The sequence below is a fragment of the Tiliqua scincoides genome, chromosome 12 (genome assembly GCF_035046505.1).
Source record: "Tiliqua scincoides isolate rTilSci1 chromosome 12, rTilSci1.hap2, whole genome shotgun sequence".
NCBI classification, from domain to species: Eukaryota; Metazoa; Chordata; class Lepidosauria; order Squamata; family Scincidae; genus Tiliqua; species Tiliqua scincoides.
Window position 1 is genome coordinate 9627723 of NC_089832.1, and position 21329 is coordinate 9649051.

General features: G+C 44.6%; 1 protein-coding gene across 1 annotated transcript in view; it reads left to right on the forward strand.

Moving 5' to 3' along the window:
- Positions 1 to 1911: 1911 nt before the first annotated feature.
- Positions 1912 to 21329, forward strand: part of PCDH11X (protocadherin 11 X-linked) — a 733772-nt gene continuing 714354 nt past the window's right edge. Inside the window, exon 1 of the mRNA XM_066640189.1 lies at positions 1912 to 2451. Within this exon, the coding sequence (XP_066496286.1) occupies positions 1912 to 2451 (540 nt within the window). The remainder of the gene's footprint in view (positions 2452 to 21329) is intronic.

Consider the following 21329-nt stretch of genomic DNA (forward strand, 5'->3'; position numbering starts at 1 on the left):
CGCAGACCAAGATGTGTCATGAGCTGAGAACAGATGACTTCAGAAATGCAGATTAAATAGCTTCAGATGACTCAGACAGTCTACCTAGAGGTTGAAAAGCAAGGCAAAGGGGGGGCATATATAGCACTGGTCTTAAATTCCTTTTTTCCTCATTCTTGTTGGTTTTCTTCCTGAGACAAAATATTTTCAAAGAGAATAAAATGCTTTTCTGAGGGGGAAGCTTGTCTATGGGGGAGGATAAAATGTTTTTGAATATCTCTATTTCCTTCACGTGAATGCGAAGAGAAGGAAACAAAGAAATACATCTGTGTATTACATATGCCAGTATTTCTCAACCAGTTGTATGGGTACCCCCAGTGGTACCTGAGGCGGGACCTCTGGACACCTGCCGCCCTGCAGTGAGACTAGGAATGTGACGCAACAAACGGGTAGGAGGTTCGACTTGGCTGGCAGAACTCTAAAGTATGCTTTTCCATGCTCAAAAAGTCTTCCATTCCTCTCTGAATCTCTTACTTGTGTTTGTCATGTTGCATCTGGCCTCCCAACCCAGAAGTAACTGGCAATGCTGTCATTGCCAGTTCCTTCTAGTGGTACTTCCAGTAGGTGAACCATGCAAAGTGGTACAGTGGAGGACAAACACTGAGAAAAACTGACCTAGGCAATATGAAACATGCTCCAGGGACGTGCAGTGGGTGGGGAGGCATAGCCTCCCCGCCTGAGTCCTTCAAAAAGCATGGCTGCCATGTAAGGTTCCCAGGCACCCACAACCCATGTGTTCTGCACATGAGTTGTGGATGCTTGGGCACCTCACAAGGTGGTGGTGCTTTTTAAAGGACTCTGGTGGGGACGCTCTGTCTCACCTGCCTCCCCACCCACCACACATCCCTGACATGCTCCCAGTTCTACCTTTTATACATTTTTTCTTTCCCAGTTTGAAGAGACACTTGGCCAACAGTCTGAGGCAAAGAGGCAAAGAAGGAAGGCCCATAGCCAGGGAGACAGACCAGGGACAGACTGCACTTGCTCCCAGTGTGGAAGGGATTGTCACTCCCAAATTGGCCTTTTCAGCCACACTAGACGCTGTTCCAGAACCACCATTCAGAGCGCGATACCAGAGTCTTTCGAGAGTGAAGGTTGCCAACAAAATCTTTCCCCATTAATAGCAGTCTCTAGTGGTGGCTGCAATTTTGATCCCCCTTGGAGCAAAGTATCTTGGAACAACCAAAATGGCTTCCACGCTTCCGAGAGTACCAAAGTCATATCTCCCCCCCCCCCCCCCAAAAAAAAATAACAGAAAAAACAACCTGGTTTTCGAAGGCACAGCTAATACAGTACAGTAGTTGTGAAATCTGGACCAGGGAATGTAAGCGGCAGGAATATATGAATGGGATGGGAAAATGGGGGAACATATGAATGGGGTGGAAAAACATGAAAACTTCCTGACTTTGTTCCCTACTATCGTGCCCACAACAGGGTCATGACAATCATTTTGCGAATAAGCTTTAACCCAGACCCCTGGAAGAGGTCATTGATGGAATTGCTACACTTTCCAATTACAAGGGGATGCTACATTTTGAAGCCTGTTGTTCTTCTCTGAAGAAAGTTTTAATACCATGGAATTGGCTGTTGGCCTGAACTGGCTGGAAGTCTTAACTGCCACTCCATGAAGCTTTACTGGCAGTAAAAGTAGTCATAAAGGGTTACCTGTTTTTACCTGTTACCTATGTTTGCTGTGGTTGTTCTTAGGGCCTGTGTTCATTGGAAAACGCTGCATTCTTGTTGGTCTGCAGTTAACCTCTGTTTTCCTGATGTACAAGTTGTCAGCATTAGCTTTCTGACATGGCTCTTCCCCTTTCTGTTTTCTAGCTCTCCTCGGCATTTACTCGGACAACGCCTTAGCCTGTTCTGGAGATGGACTTGCTTTCCGGGACCTATCTCTTGGCAGTCTTATTAGCCTGCATTGTGTTCCAGTCTGGTGCTCAAGAGAAGAATTACACAGTGCGGGAGGAGCTGCCAGAAAATGTCCTAATTGGCAATTTGCTTAAGGACCTGAATCTGACCCTGGACCCTGATGTGCCCCTTTCATCGCCTCTGCAGTTCAAACTCGTGTACAAGACTGGGGATGTCCCGCTGGTCCGTGTGGAGGAGAATACCGGAGAAATATTCACCACTGCCAACCGCATTGATCGGGAGAAGCTCTGCTCTGGCATTTTTAGTGAGAACCGTTGTTTTTATGAGGTGGAAGTGGCAGTCCTCCCCGATGAAGTTTTCAGGCTGGTCAAGATCAGGTTCTTGATTGAGGATATAAATGACAATGCCCCTCTTTTTCCATCAACCGTAATCAATATCTCCATTCCCGAGAACACAGCCATCAATTCCCGTTATTCAGTCCCATCTGCGGTTGATCCTGACATTGGAGTGAACGGTATTCAACACTATGAACTTCTTAAGGTGAATGGTCTTCCTTTTTCCTAAAATATTATGTCTGAATGCTGTTTTTTTCCCTTGCTCTTATATTTAACTTTTTTTAACTGCATAATTTCTAACAGCATGAATTTAGTGGAAACAGAACATGATGGAGGACAAAATAAGAAGAAAGGACAGGGTGAAGAAATTAGACAGGGCGAGGAATGTGGTAGGATTAGGTGTGCCAGTTAGCCCCAAATTGATCCTGCTTCTCCAGCATTTTCTCAAGTAAGAAAAGTCTATTGCAAATCATGATTGGATCAACAATGGCCCTCTATATTGCTGAGCCTCACCTTTTTGCCAGTAGACCACCTTGAACCGGATTCACACCCCTCTTTTTTTGCAAAGTAGCTGTCTTGTGGCATCAGCAGGCCTCACCTCTCAAAAAAGCTGGCAACATTAAGGCTGCGTTCTTTATTTCAGCTTCTAGCATTAGAAGCACTAGAGAGCTGTTTCCACCCACCAACACCACCTTCCAGCATGCTCAGGTCACATTCATTTTGCACATGCTAATGTGCTCACCATGCTAGCAATTTGAAATGCGAGCTCAGAGTTATTAAAGGCGGCCACTTCCATGCGTTTATTTCTAATGGCAGCAACATGGTAGACTACATACATGATGGTTACAACATGGTGGCCTCCATGCAATTGATTTCAATGGCTTCTGAATGACTGGATGCCATTTTTTTAACAAGCCACACTAGAAGCAAGCTAGAAATGTCCCTTCTATTTTCTATCTGAAAAAGAACGCAGCCTAGCTGAAGCAAGGTGGTAAAAACAGTCTCCATTTTTAAACATTTGGCACTTCCTCCAATCCATAGGCTCTGTCTTCCCTTCCATTGTGTCTTTTGTAACTAGAGATGTTATAGTTGGCAGACATGATCAAAAGTGTGTGAAGGATCACTTCTATTTTGGGGGCTGCACCAAAAGAGGCGTGAGAGTGTGTGTGAGTGAGGACTCTCTCATCCGAGGTTTTCATGTGCTATCTCGGCCAGTGCTTGTTTATTTTAAAATGTTTTTACCACTGACTTGCTTGCCTGGGGCATTCTAGGACAGCATGCAATTGGAACAAAATAGAATGACGATAAGAAACAAATCAAGAAAAGAAATTTATATATATAAAACAGTGAAATGGGAGAAACTTCCCCACCATGCCAAAAGCCACAACTAAAAAACACAATAGTATCATCCCTTTCCCACTGCCAAACATCCAGGAGCAACTGGAGACATTAGACTTCTACACATTCTCTGAAGCAGCGGCAGCCAAACTCATGACTGCTGTGTGCCAGGAATATGTTCCCCATTGGGACTGACCATTCTTCCTGGGTACTGTGCGAAGTCCCCCTCCGTTGGGGTCAAGGACACTCTGGGAAGCTGCATCTGCTTCCCGGCACCCCAGAAGGCTGTGCGACAGGACGTCCAGGTAGACACCTCGGGCAGATACCGCTGCCTGAACGGCCCCTCCTGACCAAGGAATTAAGTCAGATAGAGGTTAAAAGAGAAGATGTTTCAGACCTCATTGATAAATTAAACATCAATAAGTCACCGGGCCCTGATGGCATCCACCCAAGAGTTATTAAAGAATTGAAGAATGAAGTTGCTGATCTCTTGACTAAAATATGCAACTTGTCCCTCAAAACGGCCATAGTGCCAGAGGATTGGAGGATAGCAAATGTCACGCCCGAAGGATAGCAAATGTCACGCTTTAAAAAGGGAAAGAGGGGGGATCCGGGAAACTATAGGCCAGTCAGCCTATAATCTATACCGGGTAAGATGGTGGAATGCCTCATCAAAGATAGAATCTCAGAACACATAGGCAAACAAGCCTTGCTGAGGGAGAATCAGCATGGCTTCTGTAAGGGTAAGTCTTTCCTCACAAACCTTTTAGAATTCTTTAAACCTTTAGAAAAGGTCAACAGGCATGTGGATGCGGGAGAACCCATGGGCATTATAAATCTGGACTTTCAGAAGTTGTTTGACACGGTCCCTCACCAAAGGCTACTGAAAAAGCTCCACAGTCAGGGAATTAGAGGACAGGTCCTCTCATGGACTGAGACCTGGTTGAAGACCAGGAAACAGAGAGTGGGTGTCAATGGGCAATTTTCACAATGGACAGAGGTGAAAAGTGGTGTGCCCCAAGGATCTGTCCTGGGACCGGTGCTTTTCAACCTCTTCATAAATGACCTGGAGACAGGGTTGAGCAGTGAGGTGGCCAAGTTTGCAGACGACACCAAACTTTTCTGAGTGGTGAAGACCAGAAGTGATTGTGAGAAGCTCCAGAAGGATCTCTCCAAACTGGGAGAATGGGCAGCAAAATGGCAGATGCGTTACAATGTAAGTAAGTGTAAAGTCATGCACATTGGGGCCAAAAATCAAAACTTTAGATATAGGCTGATGGGTTCTGAGCTGTCTGTGACAGATCAGGAGAGAGATCTTGGGTTGGTGGTGGACAGGTCGATGAAAGTGTCGACTCAATGTGCGGTGGCACTATGCTTGGGCTCATTAGAAAAGGTATTGAGAACAAAACGGCTAGTATTATAATGCCGTTGTACAAATCGATGGTAAGGCCACACCTGGAGTATTGTGTCCAGTTCTGGCCGCCGCATCTCAAAAAAGACATAGTGGAAATGGAAAAGATGCAAAAGAGAGCAACTAAGATGATTACTGGACTGGGGCACCTTCCTTATGAGGAAAGGCTATGGCGTTTGGGCCTCTTCAGCCTAGGAAAGAGGTGCCTGAGGGGGGACATGATTGAGACATACAAAATTATGCAGAGGAAGGATAAAGTGGATAGGGAGATGCTCTTTACACTCTCACATAACACCAGAACCAGGGGACATCCACTCAAATTGAGTGTTGGGAGAGTTAGGACAGACAAAAGAAAATATTTCTTTACTCAGCATGTGGTTGGTCTGTGGAACTACTTGCCACAGAATGTGGTGATGGTGTCTGGCCTGGACGCCTTTAAAAGGGGATCGGACAAGTTTCTGGAGGAAAAATCCATTACGGGGTACAAGCCATGATGTGTATGTGCAACCTCCTGATTTTAGAAATGGGCTATGTCAGATGCAAGGGAAGGCACCAGGATGCAGGTCTCTTGTTATCAAGTGTGCTCCCTGGGGCATTTGGTAGTCCGCTGTGAGATACAGGAAGCTGGACTAGATGGGCCTATGTCCTGATCCAGTGGGGCTGTTCTTATGTTCTTAACTACAATTCCCAGGAAGCCTTGCAGGTCTCTTGTGATCTGGTGTGCTCCTTGGGGCATTTGGTGGGCCGCTGTGAGATACAGGAAGCTGGACTAGATGGGCCTATGGCCTGATCCAGTGGGGCTGTTCTTATTTTCTTATGTTCTTATGACACAGTTGCCCAGAGTGCCCCTCTTCCCCAATTGAGGGGGACTTCGTGTGGTGCCCAGGCGGAACGGAAAGGTCCGCTCACCAGGCAGACGGATCCGCCCAAACGAATCTGGCCTATAGGCTGAGTTTCAAGAGGCCCTGCTCTGAAGGAATGCATCTTAGGAATGCAGCTGGGCCTCTGTAGGGAGGGCATTCCATTGGACTACTGTCACCCCTGCAAAGACGCTGCCCCAAACCTCAGAAGGCAAGGACCCAGATGATTGTGTACAAGCAAACATGTAGGAGAGGAGATGGTCCTTAAATTACTCAGGTCCCAAACCACTTGGGGTTTTAAAGGTCTTTGGCACCTTGAATTGAGCCTGAAAGCAGTCAGTGTAATTGGGATGATATGATTCCACTGAATAGCCCCTGGTTGCCACATTTTGTATCCACTGAAGTTTCTGAGCATTTCTCATGGCATAGAGCATATTACAACAGCAGTCCAACCTTGAGGTGACCAAAGCATGGATATTTTAAAATGTTTTTTAAAATGCTGTATTTTAAAATGTTTTTACCACTGACTTGCTTGCCTGGGGACAAGGCAAGCAATTGGACAGCATGCAATTGGAACAAAATAGAATGACAATAAGAAACTTTCCATTGGGATGTAGTTAGTTGAAACTTCTCCAGAACAGGCCACAGCTGCACAACAGTCAAACCTGATAAGAGGCACTCTTTTCCACCAACATTGCTTCATCCAACTCCCTTCTGCATTTAATTGTTCATGTAGATGATTTACTCACATGAAGAACATAATACGGAAGGAGGAAATGTGAAGAGTAGGGAGTGTCTAGGGGAAAGCGGAAAACACATGGAGACTATAAAAGGCCTTGCTCTAACTCAGCCCGCAGCTTGCATCTGGCGGTTGCGAGCAGCAGTTGCAGGCCAGCGTGGGCTCCAGCGGTCTCCAATGGGCCAGAGTCTCATTGGAGACTCGGGGCTCCCTGCAGGCTGGATTGGGAGTCCCCAAGGGCCACAAATGGCCCCCAGGCTGGGGTTTGCCCACCCTTGCCATGGACCACTGAATCTTGGTTTGAGTCAGCTGTCGAGATGTAGCAATTTCCCCACGTCGCTGCATCCCATCATTTAAAGACATGAGGAAATTCAGCCAATTTTTTGTGATGTTGCTTTTCAGTACTAGCTGGATTTGACTTGCTGAGCCGTCACTCCCATAAGACATGTACACTTACGACGCTTCCAAAACCCGTAGCAATCTTCTTTTTTTTTATTTGTCTGTCAAGGAGAAGCTGGATGTAGGAATGTATTTAGTGAATGTGACCAGCAGCTCTGGCAGTAAAGCGTATGAAAGTGAACAAGGGAGCCCCATGGAATAGAGATATGCACTGAAGCAAATTAACATTCTCGGAGAAGCAAAGAGGAATCCCTCTGTCTGACTCGCTTCATCAGCCTGCTCTGGTAATGCCTGAGTAGGTGAACAGTAAGGGGAAATGAAAAGCTTCTTCACAAAAAAAAAGCGCAACCATAGTGATGCCCATTCTCTAGAAACAAGCAGAGCATTTGACATTAGGAATAAGAGAGTCTGGGGGGGGGGCAGACAAGAAGAATCTGAAATGCAAACAAATGGTGATGTGTGAGAAGGAGAGAAGCTGCTGAGAGTGGAGAAGAAAATTTGGGGTTGCTATAGGAAACAGTTGCGAGACGCTTGGATGCTTCGGCTTTTTCTGTACATGATCCTCCTCCAGGCACCGAAAGGGGTGGAATATCCTCTACTTGTATTGCTGTAGCTTATATACGTATTTCATCTGGATCCAGCAATTCCACACATATGGGAGCTCCAATGCACACATGAAGCTTTCTCACCCATACACTTCAATTAAGGGAGCAGGTACAAAGCTGCCTTATTTCAAGTCAGAAAACTGACTCTTTTTGCCCAGATCTGTCTGCGTTGACTGGCAGCAGGCTCTCTAGGGTCTTGGGCATCACCAGCTACCTGACAAAAAATGGACATGCTATTCAGTTGTAATGTATCTAGGACAGGGTCTTCTTGGTGGTGATTTCCAGGCTGTGCTTTCCACTTCCCAGCCTTAAAGCCTCCTCTTTTTCTTTTAGCCTTTGATGATAAGTGGGAACTGCTGTTGGGTATTTTGGTGATTTGATGCTTGATACTTATATGAGGCATGGGAAGTACAACAACTTATGCTTCCTGCGGCTGATATATTTAGTCTCAGTTCAGTAATTTCTGCAGATTCTAACGTACTCATGAAGGTTCTCTGCCTATAACATTTTTTCCTTTAATTTCAATGTAGGGGGTACAGGTGTCTCGTCCCCCCCCATATCCATGATGGTTCTATTCCAGCTCCCCCAGATACTGGGGGAACATAGAAGGCCTCCCCCCCTTGTGCTCATTATCTTCATTTTTCTTTAGTACCGGTTGAAGCACAGGTGTTGCTTGCTTAACATAGGAATATTCTTTCTTAACTGAAGAATGCAACATGCAGGCAGGCAGCCTGTATGCTTCAGGGGAGACGAACCAAATGTTAACTTGAAGCTTCCTTCAAACATTCTGGCTATGTCCCGTTCAGGGTGTCTGCCTTTATGTTGCATTCTTCAGTTAAGCAAGAAACACCTGTACCTGAAAAAATAAAGGTAGTGGACTTGGGAGGGTGCAGAGAGCAAAGGAGAACCAGATGCAGGGGGATGCCTCCAAGTTCTTTTTTTTTTTTTCTTCTCTTCTTCATGCATAGATCTGTTCAGTTCTGAACACAGGCCTACATGTCTTTGTACGATTTTGCTATCAGTTGACTTTTTTCATTATCCTCAGGGCAATCCTTCATAAGTTTTCTAATTTGTCAACATCCTCCTTGAATGGAATGCTAAGATAAATTATTTCCTGACTTTATCTCTTAGGAAGTGTTTGCTTCCTCTGATCTGTAGTTGGGTACTAGCTAGCGGGAATGGACTGAAATGATTAGATGTCTTTTATAGATCGCTTTGGAGAGGAGGTGGAACCAGTGCTTTAAGCTACTGATTTTCCTTTAGCTTTAGGGGCTCCCTTGCAGGCACAATATATGAAAAGGCATATATATTGCCCTGTGGACAAGTAGAGGATAACTCTTGTCATTTGAAAATAATGGCGAAAACATCACAAAGAATGGCCTTTCCTTGCTTGTGTATATACACTCATAGAAGTGGCACTGAACTGTAGTTGTCATGGTTCAGAGACACTTAGAGAGAAAGAAATTAGAAAATGAAGTTTGTGAATTAATTGTATGGAGAGTTTTTTTTTAAGATTTATAGTAAAAGGTCATTGGAAAAAATGGTTTATTTAAAATGATGCATGCTTTGACATTGTGGGTTACAAATCCAGTTCATCTCAACTGTCTGTTGGCGTGAGTAGCAGCAGAAAAATAACTAAAATAAAATAATTGATACCAGCTAAAAGGGGAATAAAGAGTGCTTTTTTGCAACCCTATTGTAGGGGAAATGTTGTGAGGGGGAGAAGGAGAAGCTGTTTAATTAATAAAAGAAGAGGTGACATTAATAAGCATCCTGAAATAGCTGAACTACTGGATTGCTCTTTTAAAAATCCAAAAAATAAAATCTGACCTTTTATCAGGGAAAATAAAACATACAGCTGGGTATTTAGGAGTAATGAAAGCTTTGCCAAAAATGTAGATAGGAGAGAAAGGAATGTATAGAAATAAGTCATTAAAAGTTGTTTTGGACCCAGATTGTCAGCTTTGCTGAGTCTGGCTAGCTTACTGCTAATTTGAAAAATGGCACGGAGATGCAATCCAAGTGCCTAATTTTTTTCTATATACCAAACTATGCATTGCTTTCCTGTCTAGCTCTGTGGTTCCTGGGTGAGGTAGTATTGAAAGTTAAAGGATGATATGCCTGAACATAAACATTATGATTATGATTTATGAATAATAATAATAAATAATAATATGCTGGTTTTCAACAGGAGTAGTTCCCAAAGTGGTTGACATAGTAAAATAAATCAATAAATGACTCACAATCTTAAAAAAAGGGCAGAAGAGACACCATCAGCAACTGAAAAGACATCATGCTAGGGTGAAGACGGACAGTTGTTCACACACTGATAAATATAAGAGGTGCCTCTTTGCCCATTTGAGACATACAAAATTATGCAGGGGATGGACAGAGTTGATAGAGAGATGCTCTTTACCCTCTCACACAACACCAGAACCAGGGGACATCCACTAAAATTGAGTGTTGGGAGAGTTAGGACAGACAAAAGAAAATATTTTTTTACTCAGCGTGTGGTTGGTCTGTGGAACTCATTGCCACAGGATGTGGTGATGGCATCTAGCCTAGATGCCTTTAAAAGTGGATTGAACAAGTTTCTGGAGGAAAAATCCATTACGGGTTACAAGCCACAATGGGTATGTGCAACCTCCTGATTTTAGAAATGGGCTACGTCAGAATGCCAGATGCAAGGGAGGGCACCAGGACGTAGGTCTTTTGTTGTCTTGTGTGTTCCCTCGGGCATTTGGTGGGCCACTGTGAGATACAGGAAGCTGGACTAGATGGGCCTTTGGCCTGATCCAGCGGGGCTGTTCTTATGTTATGTTCACTTAGCAGGGGTTGAAGCAGGTGCTTCTGATTCATTCCAGTGGTGGCTTCCGCTCATCTGGTGTGCCCAGCACACCACTGATTATTTGTTCATTGTTGGAGAATCTATGCAGCAATGTTGCATAGATTGCCCTACAGATTGGGCAACCCCCTATTTGAATTTTGTCTTGGCTGTGCACTTGCTTGGTGGCCTCTCAGCCTTGGCTCATCCATCTATAATGTGAGGATTCAACACCATGGGAAGCCTACCAAGAGGCTAGTTAACATTGACCTGCAGCATCACTGGAGTTGCTTCAGGTGTGGGCTTTAACCCACATCAACTTACAAACACTTGCAAGAAAGGAGTCTGCAAGTTGGTAAGGCCAATGTCATGGCTTTTTTTCCTGTGATCTTTCCAGGCAGGAGGGCTATGCCATGTTGTAGAACGCATTTCACTTACCCTGCCTATGTAGTTCCTTCATGTCCAGGTGCCTAGAGAAGATGTCACAGGACAATGTCACAGGAGACAAGAAAACATCACAGGACAAGAAGACTTCCCGTGTCTCATAGGAAGATGTCACAGGACAATGATTTCCATACCGTTGCCAATGAGGTTATAACACCATGTGATCATCTCAGGGTTTGTGCATCTACCCCCAGCACATGGCTTTGCTTTTGACGAAGGTTGGATTGGTTAGCATTTAATTGGCTTTGCATTTTTTTAACACTTTCCAGTGGTCAAACAAGTTTACAAACCAGTAACAATTCAATGAACGAGCCACAAAAAATACTTTATTTGGATATGAGTTGCTAGTGACTCTAGCATGTAGTGTCTTCTACTGCAACATAGGGCTTTGTTTCCCTGCTTGAGCTGTTTGCAGATGCCTTTTATGCTGTCTCCTGGAATTTAATGTTTCTCCTGAGCATGTGAATTCTATGAATTCAGTGAATTCTGATTACATAGACCTCCAAAATTGAGGGTCAGAAAAGTTTTTTTCCAGACTTTATGGTGGTTTGATATGAATTTGGGGTGTCGATTCCAAAAATGGCATCCTTTTTGCCCTATCACGTCTAATTTTGGAGACATAGTATAGCCTCATTGGTGAATGGTTCAAGCAGCTTCCTCATGAGGAAGCCATGGTGTAGGCTTCCTCATGAGGAAGCTTCTTGAACTATTCACTAAAGAGGCTATGCCTTGTCTCAAAAACTAGACGTGATAGGGCAAAACGGATGCCATTTTTGGAATCAGAACCCCAGATATACCCAGGAATTGGTGTAACGTTTAAGGAAGCAAAATGTATGTTGGCCTGTGTTATATGATGGGTACATAGGTAGAAATAAATTCTAAAACTTTGGTTCTATCCAGCTCCTCTGCGCTGTGAACCAAGGTTGGGTTAAGGAGCAGACCATGCCACTGATGAGAAAGAACTGCTTCCCATCCAAGAAAGCCAATTATGGTGCAAGATTAACTGCAGTCTTGTGGCTGTTTGTTCTGTCACTAGTATCACTGCCTGCCCCAGCCCTAAGCAATGCATTTCAGGCATGTTGCCAGCATATTCAGAACGCTTGTATGCCTGCCGCAGCAAACTTTTGCCTACATTTTAACAATGAACTTTTCAACTCATTAGCATCATTGGAGCACTGTACAGCCAATTTTGATTCCAGGCCTGTCCAAACACTCTAGCAATATAAGGCTGGCCAGCTGAAAACCATGCATTTTATCCACTTCATACACAGGCATTTTGCCAGCCCCTTTTAACCGTCTTTGAAAGTGGCACAAGCAAAAGTTACAAAGGGATACAACTGCGATAGGATGAAGACGTGTTGGGACTTGTAACAACCATTTTAACTGAACACTTTTCAATTCCAAGTTGAGCTTTTTTTGTTATGGACATGTGCGAAATATAAAAGATACAAGAGAATTATCCGCTAATAGTAGAGGGTATTTAAGGGACAACATATAATTGCATGTATTCTAAATTCCTGTGGGAAACATGACATATTAAAACATTGAAATACACTAGACTGGGGTTTCTCAAATTGCAGATCACCACCTGATTGTTGGTGGGTTGCGAAGCTGAAACTGATAAGCAGATAGCTGAGAAGGAAAATGGCTACAGCTGCGTCCTTGGGAGGCAGTTGTGGAGGTCTCCCCCAGGTAAGTAACAATTGTTCCCTTATCCGGGGTAAGCCTCCATGGCATTGGGAGGGGTCTACTCAAACCTGCACTAGTAAAATAGCTGGTGCAGGTCTGCGTGGTTCTGCACCTCAGGATCAGATCCAGGAAGGGAGGTTAGGATTCAGTGGCTGCCATTGCCACTGAACACATCTTTTTCCTGGACGTGGTACCCCATCATCCTCCTGCACTCCCATTCCATGCTTTTACCAGCCACTCTCGCACCTCCATTTGCATGGAAAGCATGTGCACTACCTCTCCCAAATATATATCTGTAGATAGATAAAGAGATATATCTAAAAATTAATAGTCTGCCATCCAAACACAGGCTGGATCCAGAGGTGCTTAGATTTAGCAAGGGGATCAATTGCTTCAGTTCAGAACTTGTATTCTGTCTATTGTACATAAGAAGAGCCCCGCTGGATCAGGCCAAAGGCCCATCTAGTCCAGCTTCCTGTATCTCACAGTGGCCCACCAGATGCTTCAGGAAGCAACAAGACAACAAATGGTAGTCTTGGGGTGGATGGGTGGGAGTACCGATGCTCCTTCTGTGTTGCAGTAGTCACAGAAATGATGTGAGAAAAATGTTGAGGATTAGCTCATACATGTGGTTGTGTGGCTTTAATCAGGACTGTGTGTGTGGTGAAATTGTTGTGTGCAAACACTGAAAGCCTGCAGAATGCAGACCCTGGGAATCTCAAGCAGTGGAGTCTACATGTGCTTAGGCAGGCAAGTTACTACTCATTGTGCTTGCGAAGCTTCGCTTGAAATGTAGTATGAGTGTTGAACACTGTTCGCAGACAGAATGTGATTTTCAGGAGCTAGGAGGGGAAGCTTAAGCAGCCTAACTAGCTCTATGCCCCTTTCAATCAGTAGCATACCTGAATAAGTTATAGAGGTGAGGTGTGAAAATCTTTATATTGTATCGCGTGTGGGTAGCAGAATTCAGCATTTTGTCTTGGAACAGAATGTGGATGGCTTTATTGCAGTATTTTGACTCCATTTCAATTAGGCGCAGAGCGAATAGTGCTTTGCCTGTGACCTCTCCCTCTAAGCAGACTATTTCAGGACCAAATGCTAAACATAACCAGTTGTTGTTGTTGTGCTGCTTTAATTCAATCAGCAGTGTGATTCCCCACAGGACCCTGCTGCAGTCTCAATATATTCATGGACAGGCATGTCATGCTGTGATATCAATTCCCCACAATGATTATAACAGCATTTTCTCTTAATTTGAAGAATCTGTGCATCAGATTTATAGCTCCACTTGCAACTTTGTGCAGTTTTCCATCTCTAAGGTAATTTTTTTCAGTGATGCTTTGAGCTATTTTCTAAATACAATGCTGGCCCAAAAAGCTGGAAATGAAAGTGGCATTTTGCTTCTAAATGGATTAATTTGATTGCCTATTAGATATGATATCTATCATTGGTGATGAAATGTTCCTTGGCAGCAACGTCCCTCCCAGTATCTACTTCACAGGAAAAAAGAATCCCTTAAGCAGCAAAGCTAACCAGGGATTCCTTTCCCTTTTCCCTGTTTCTACAAAAGTGTCTTTTTTGTTTTTATGGTTTGGGCATGTCATTCCTGTGGCAGAGCCCAATTCTGAGCTCTTACCACTGGTCCTATGCCGGTGCTGAGTGACATAAACGTGCCATAACGCACGTCTGCAGCCCTCACTGCCAGCCCAGTGTAGGAGCTTGCCCAGCACCAGCTGGTGTTCCACTGCTCAGTGGTTGCATGTACTGCTGGGTGACTGAGAAATAGGTGGGGGGAGGCGGGGAAGAGGTGTTACAAGAGGGGGAAGGGGGGAGGTTTGGAGAGGGCAGAGAGGAGGTGTGTCGGGGGAGGGAGCAGGGAGGGAGGTAGGCAGGACTGGTGGAGCTCTGCTCCACCACATCCATAGCCTCCATGTCAGGCTGTAGGCCCCACATGGAGGCTCTTGATTCTACGGCAGCTCAAGGGTTGCCGCAGAATTGAGTAACCTCATTGTGGTGCAACTTGCCTTATGCGGGGAAAAGGGGATGGAAGTTCCCTTCCCCTGAGAAGCTGCCGGTGGTTGCCCTGTTACACGTAGGATGCCACTGCAGCCATTTTGGAGCTACGGCAGTTCCAGTGCAACGGGCAGCTCAGGATTGGGCAGTCAGTCTTGCTTGTTAGAATCCTTAGACTTCTGTGCCAGTAGAGGTAGGAATTCTGTGGCAATGGGGGAATGCCACTCCTCCGTGTTTGTTTAAACAGCTGAGCATCACCTACAATTCAGTTCTGAAATGCAAACAACCCCGTAAAGGGAAAATTTTGTTTTCCTTCTTTGGAAAGAGTATTTGACTTATGACTGCTGAAGTTCCATCAACAGTATGACAACAGAGTATGACACCCTGGCACCCTGGGAGCTGACAGGCTCAAGAGACAGAGAGAGAAAAGGCTCTGTGGGCAATTGTTGGTACATGGTGAAGGATAACCTGCATCTCATAATGACAGTCAACACTCCTTAAGGGAGGAAAAGACACATGCACAATGTCTTGATTCAGATGGTTGAAGTGAATTCCCAATTGCATCATTTATATGCTCCGAGCCAATTTGCAGCACCGATCCCTGTCTTTTATATTTGTAACTTCCATCCTCTCTCAAAGACACTGGCACCCTATTCAAATGCCACCTGACCAGCGTGGATGTTGGCTGCTCATAGGTGCAGCCCACACATTTGAAATACAACAGAGTGAGGAATGCTTGTGCATGTGGGTAGGTTAATGACTAGTACTATTAATACAAATACTTGGTAATATGCAGCAGAAGTACTTGGTGTGCTGCAGAGTAACCACAAAAGGCAGATGGGGTGAGAGGAAAGAAAAAGGCAAAGGTATTGGCTCCTGTGAAAAACACCAACATCAGTATTCTACAGCCTTAACTGGGTTATGGTGAAGAATTGTGGCCTCATCTGTCCACATCCTTGCTTTGCACGTGGCTCCCTTTCTTAGATGTTCACACAACACGGGTAATGTATGGTCCAGGCTGGAGTCCCTGAGCTTCTCTTCCCCTTTCCCTGTTACAAAAATTCTGTAGCATTGGCTCTCACGGCAACACCTCCTGAGTGACAACCTGTGTTCCTTGTGAGCCGCACTGCCGTGTAGCTTAAAGCCAAGCTCTACGCAGCATGGGTTTCAGCAACCCAGATGTTTGGTAATGACACATGGAGTCATTGCTGAGAATCTGGTGATGGTGTCATGACACATGACATCACAACACTGTGCAGCTGAAGAAAGCATACACACACCTGCACTGATCCGTTAGAGGGAATGTAGGCAACCACCCCATAACTTTGCTTCTGCCTCTAATTTTACACTTTGGAAGAAATTCTTCCTTGATTGTCATCGTTGCATAAACACTGGAAGGAGACCCTTGCTTGCTTGCTTGGCTTTTGTGTTTCTCACCTCTGTGAAATTTCAGAGTGTTGGTGTAAACAGCAGGGCCATAGAGGTTTCCAACTGGTTAGATTTTGCAGTTGTTATTATTTTAGCAAAATAAAAAGCAATGCATATTTTTTGTTCTCAGTTAAGATTCAGTACAAAACTGTAGTTTCTTAAAAAAAATTCTAATATCGGAACAATTATGATATCTAGTACAGTATTGCAGAGATACTGGATAGCACAGCTTCTACTTCTGCTGGACTGAAGACTAATTGTCTTTCAGCCAGCAAAACTACCCAGCATGGGATAGAGATGACAGAGGATCTGTTTTGATGCAGAATGTCCCAGGTAAACAACGCGCTGGACAATGGATCAGGATATGCTCCAGTGTGTCCGGTTCGAGGTGACAGAAGGAGCATAATCTACAATTCCGAGGAATGTAGGAGAATCTGCCAAGATGGTACGAAGAAGGGAAAATATTGCATCTCCAGATGGGACCTAGAGAGACTCCAGTATGATGATCGGGAGAGCCATCACAAATCAATTCAGACAATAAGGAGCTAGATGGATCAAGGCAGCTTTCTGTGTCCAGCACTTGGTGTTGATGAATGACTAACCAGTTTTGCCCCTCAGGATGAACAGAACTTAGCAAAAGAATGTCCTGGACTTACTTTATGGGATCATAGCACAGGGGTAGAGTAAATGCAGAAGGTCCCAGGTCTGAGAAACCTGCGTGGTCACAGCACCCTTATTTTGCAGATGTCTTTTCCAGCTCTTCTGGGTGCTGCCATCTTGGATAGCACAAGTGTGGCAGCACGTGGAAGAGTTGGGAAGAAGAGGTTGCCAGGGACATCTCATAGCACCCTGTAAGTTTGCTGCAGTGCCCTCAGGTGCCACAGCACAGAGTTTTGGAACCATTGCTATAAATGGGGAAAGTTCCATTGAAGTCAATGGTGCTTACTTCTGAATAAACATATATAGTATTGAACAGTAACATACTTTATTTTGAGTCAGTTTAGTATCATGGAAAGTGTTTCACGTGTGTTGCTTTGATGTAGCCCATACAACACCATTAGGGCAAATAATTATACTTGTCCCAATATTGGTATAATGGTTCTGGAGTTGGACTTAACACATGGAAGATCCAGGTTCAAATCCCCACTCAGCCATGAAGCTTCCTGGGTGACCTTGGATCAGTCACTATCTCTCAGCCTATCCTATCTGACAGGATTGTTGTGAGGACAAAAGAACTATGTATACCACCCTGATCTCCTTGGAGGAAGGGCAGCCTAAAAATTCTGGGAGAAAAATTGCAAATAGGGAAGACTGAGAGTGCATGGCTTGCCTAGATTCAAACCAGGAAAGTCCTAATTCAGAGTTCTGTGTCTTACTGTAGAATCATATGCATGACTACTCAGAAATAAGCCCCACTGAGTTAGTGGAACTTATACCTACATGGGAGTATCAAATGCCATCCTTAGGAACTGCATACCAGAAAAAGAGTGTAGTGGCTCTTTCCCTTCTGGTTGCAAACTGCACACATGGGTTTTAAGCAACAACTGTATGTAGATAGGAGGCTCGGCTTATAGACTGCAGCTGGCTTTGTGGTTAAATCTAACTTTATAACACCTCGGTTATGAAAGAAATCACTGTTTATGAGCCGAGCTAGCAACTCTGATTCAAATTGATTGGGCAATGGAAAATAACAACAGTGAAGAGAAGAGAGAAGGACATACAAAATTAATTTTTATGGCCTAGAGGATGTGATTTTTCTTCACCTTACGCCATCACTGCTCAGAGCTATGTGTTGTTGTTAATATCTGAAGGGGGTAAGAAAAAACACAAACAGACAACGAATGTTAGTGATTGTAGCTGGAAACACCACCCCTGTGGCAGCCATAACAATGTAATGGAATAACTCTACTCTGACTTGGAAATAAATTGAATTCCCTTTACAATGCCTGACGTTAGTTTTCGAAGACACCAGTTGCCTCATCTGTTACTAGATGAGGTTGTAGGACATGTGTAGCTTGTGCCCAAGGGGTAAATTGTTGACATGTGTGGGGTCCCAGTGCAGTGTCCAGTGGCACAACTCACTGGCAAAAAGAAGGAAGGGTCAAGGTTAAAGATGCAACAATAGGTAACTTTTATTGTGTTGATGATGGTGTGGGGAATCAATAATAAAATGCCAGGCAATATCACTTGCTTAGCTAAGCCCTAAAGGTAAGTGGTTTTGAGTTAGGAAGAGGGAGAAAGTAGGCATCTTTACAAGGGAAAGAGTGCATAATGGCTTCAGCATAGAAGTCTCATTTCTCTATAGCCTAAACCAGGGCTACAATAGAAGCAAGGTTGTGAACTTGCTTCACTCACGTACAGTGGGAGGGCTGGTCTCCTAACCAGCACTGCAAATCAGGACCCACTGCTGAGTCGTGGCCTTATTCTTGGTGGGTTGCCAAAGGGTGATGGAAAGATCAGATAACTAATTGCCTCAAGCCCTGAAGCTATTCAAAAGTCATATACTGTAGCTGCTAATGACCTTGCAAAAAAGCACAGCTCCTGCAGTTTGCAAGCATGTATAAATACAGGGAGATAAATGTTTGAGGGTCCTTTTTCTGGTTATTATTACTTTCTAAATCTTTTTTTTTTAAGTTTGGTAAACCTAGGTGAATCTTTATAGAGTGCCGTTTGAAAAAAGTGGGTCACAGTCCTAAAAAATTTGGGAACTACTGTTCTGAGGGACTTTGTTTCAAGTAACTGCTATGATGATTCAGTTCCTAACTGGAGAGTTGAATTCAATCTGCGAGCCTTCCCCTAAAGGAGATGTGACCAAGAATCCTAGACTCAGCAATGTGTGTAATAGAAAAGAAGGGGGTGGTGGTTGTTCTGTGGATCAGTGGATAGAATTGTCAATGACCATGGTTTGCCTAGAAGTATCTGCTGAGGTGGACTGAAGTGTTGCAGAGGTCATAGAACAAAGGTGCCATGACACCTTTTGATCTCCTGTTGTAAAGATGAGGGAAAAGGCAGGAATGAGCTTAAAAGAAAACCCATGTGGGCTAGACAATGACCTTAACTAGTTCCAAGAATGGAGACAAAGCCAGGGAGGGAAGATTGCTGTCCTGGGGAAATTGAGTTCTCTTAGACTCGGTGGATGCTAGAGTGACAGCTTACAAAAAGAAAGGTGGCTTAGTAGGTGATTGTGTTGGGATAGCACTAGAGTTCATGAGGTTGGAAAGGAAGAGAGAGGTCTGATACCTGTTCTGGTGCCAGTTGGTGTAGCAGTTCTTGGGTAGCAGTGGAGTGGGAGAGTTTGACACAGCACGGGAGGGTAGCTTAACAATTTGCATATGTGCATGAGAGAAAGACACACACACACACGCACACACACACACACAGAGAGAGAGAGAGAGAGAGAGAGAGAGAGAGAGAGGGAATCATTTAACAAATCAATTGTTTGGGCTTTACATAAGAACATAAGAACATAAGAACATAAGAACAGCCCCACTGGATCAGGCCATAGGCCCATCTAGTCCAGCTTCCTGTATCTCACAGCGGCCTACCAAATGCCCCAGGGAGCACACCAGATAACAAGAGACCTCATCCTGGTGCTCTCCCCTACATCTGGCATTCTGACTTAACCCATTCCTAAAATCAGGAGGTTGCGCATACACATCATGGCTTGTACCCCATAATGGATTTTTCCTCCAGAAACTCGTCCAATCCCCTTTTAAAGGCGTCTAGGCTAGACGCCAGCACCACATCCTGTGGCAAGGAGTTCCACAGACCGACCACGCGCTGAGTAAAGAAATATTTTCTTTTGTCTGTCCTAACCCGCCCAACACTCAATTTTAGTGGATGTCCCCTGGTTCTGGTATTATGTGAGAGTGTAAAGAGCATCTCCCTATCCACTCTGTCCATCCCCTGCATAATTTTGTATGTCTCAATCATGTCCCCCCTCAAGCGTCTCTTTTCTAGGCTGAAGAGGCCCAAACGCCGTAGCCTTTCCTCATAAGGAAGGTGCCCCAGCCCCGTAATCATCTTAGTCGCTCTCTTTTGCACCTTTTCCATTTCCACTATGTCTTTTTTGAGATGCGGCGACCAGAACTGGACACAATACTCCAGGTGTGGCCTTACCATCGATTTGTACAACGGCATTATAATACTAACCGTTTTGTTCTCAATACCCTTCCTAATGATCCCAAGCATAGAATTGGCCTTCTTCACTGCCGCCGCACATTGGGTCGACACTTTCATCGACCTGTCCACCACCACCCCAAGATCTCTCTCCTGATCTGTCACAGACAGCTCAGAACCCATCAGCCTATATCTAAAGTTTTGATTTTTTGCCCCAATGTGCATGACTTTACACTTACTGACATTGAAGCGCATCTGCCATTTTGCTGCCCATTCTGCCAGTCTGGAGAGATCCTTCTGGAGCTCCTCACAATCACTTCTGGTCTTTACCACTCGGAAAAGTTTGGTGTCGTCTGCAAACTTAGCCACTTCACTGCTCAACCCTGTCTCCAGGTCATTTATGAAGAGGTTGAAAAGCACCGGTCCCAGGACAGATCCTTGGGGCACACCGCTTTTCACCTCTCTCCATTGTGAAAATTGCCCATTGACACCCACTCTCTGCTTCCTGGCCTCCAACCAGTTCTCAATCCACGAGAGGACCTGTCCTCTAATTCCCTGACTGTGGAGTTTTTTCAGTAGCCTTTGGTGAGGGACCGTGTCAAACGCCTTCTGAAAGTCCAGATATATAATGTCCACGGGTTCTCCAGCATCCACATGCCTGTTGACCTTTTCAAAGAATTCTATAAGGTTCGTGAGGCAAGACTTACCCTTACAGAAGCCATGCTGACTCTCTCTCAGCAAGGCCTGTTCGTCTATGTGTTTTGAGATCCTATCTTTGATGAGGCATTCCACCATCTTACCCGGTATGGATGTTAGGCTGACCGGCCTATAGTTTCCCGGGTCCCCCCTCTTTCCCTTTTTAAAAATAGGCGTGACATTTGCTATCCTCCAATCTTCTGGTACCGTGGCCGTTTTGAGGGACAAGTTGCATACCTTAGTCAAGAGATCTGCAACTTCATTCTTCAATTCCTTAATAACCCTTGGGTGTATGCCATCAGGGCCCGGTGACTTATTGATCTTTAATTTATCAATCAGGTCTGAAACATCTTCTCTTTTAACCTCTATCTGACTTAACTCCTCGGTTAGGAGGGGCCGTTCGGGCAGCGGTATCTGCCCGAGGTCTTCTGCCGTGAAGACAGATGCAAAGAACTCATTTAATTTCTCTGCCATCTCTAAGTCTCCTTTTATCTGCCCTTTCCCTCCCTCACCATCCA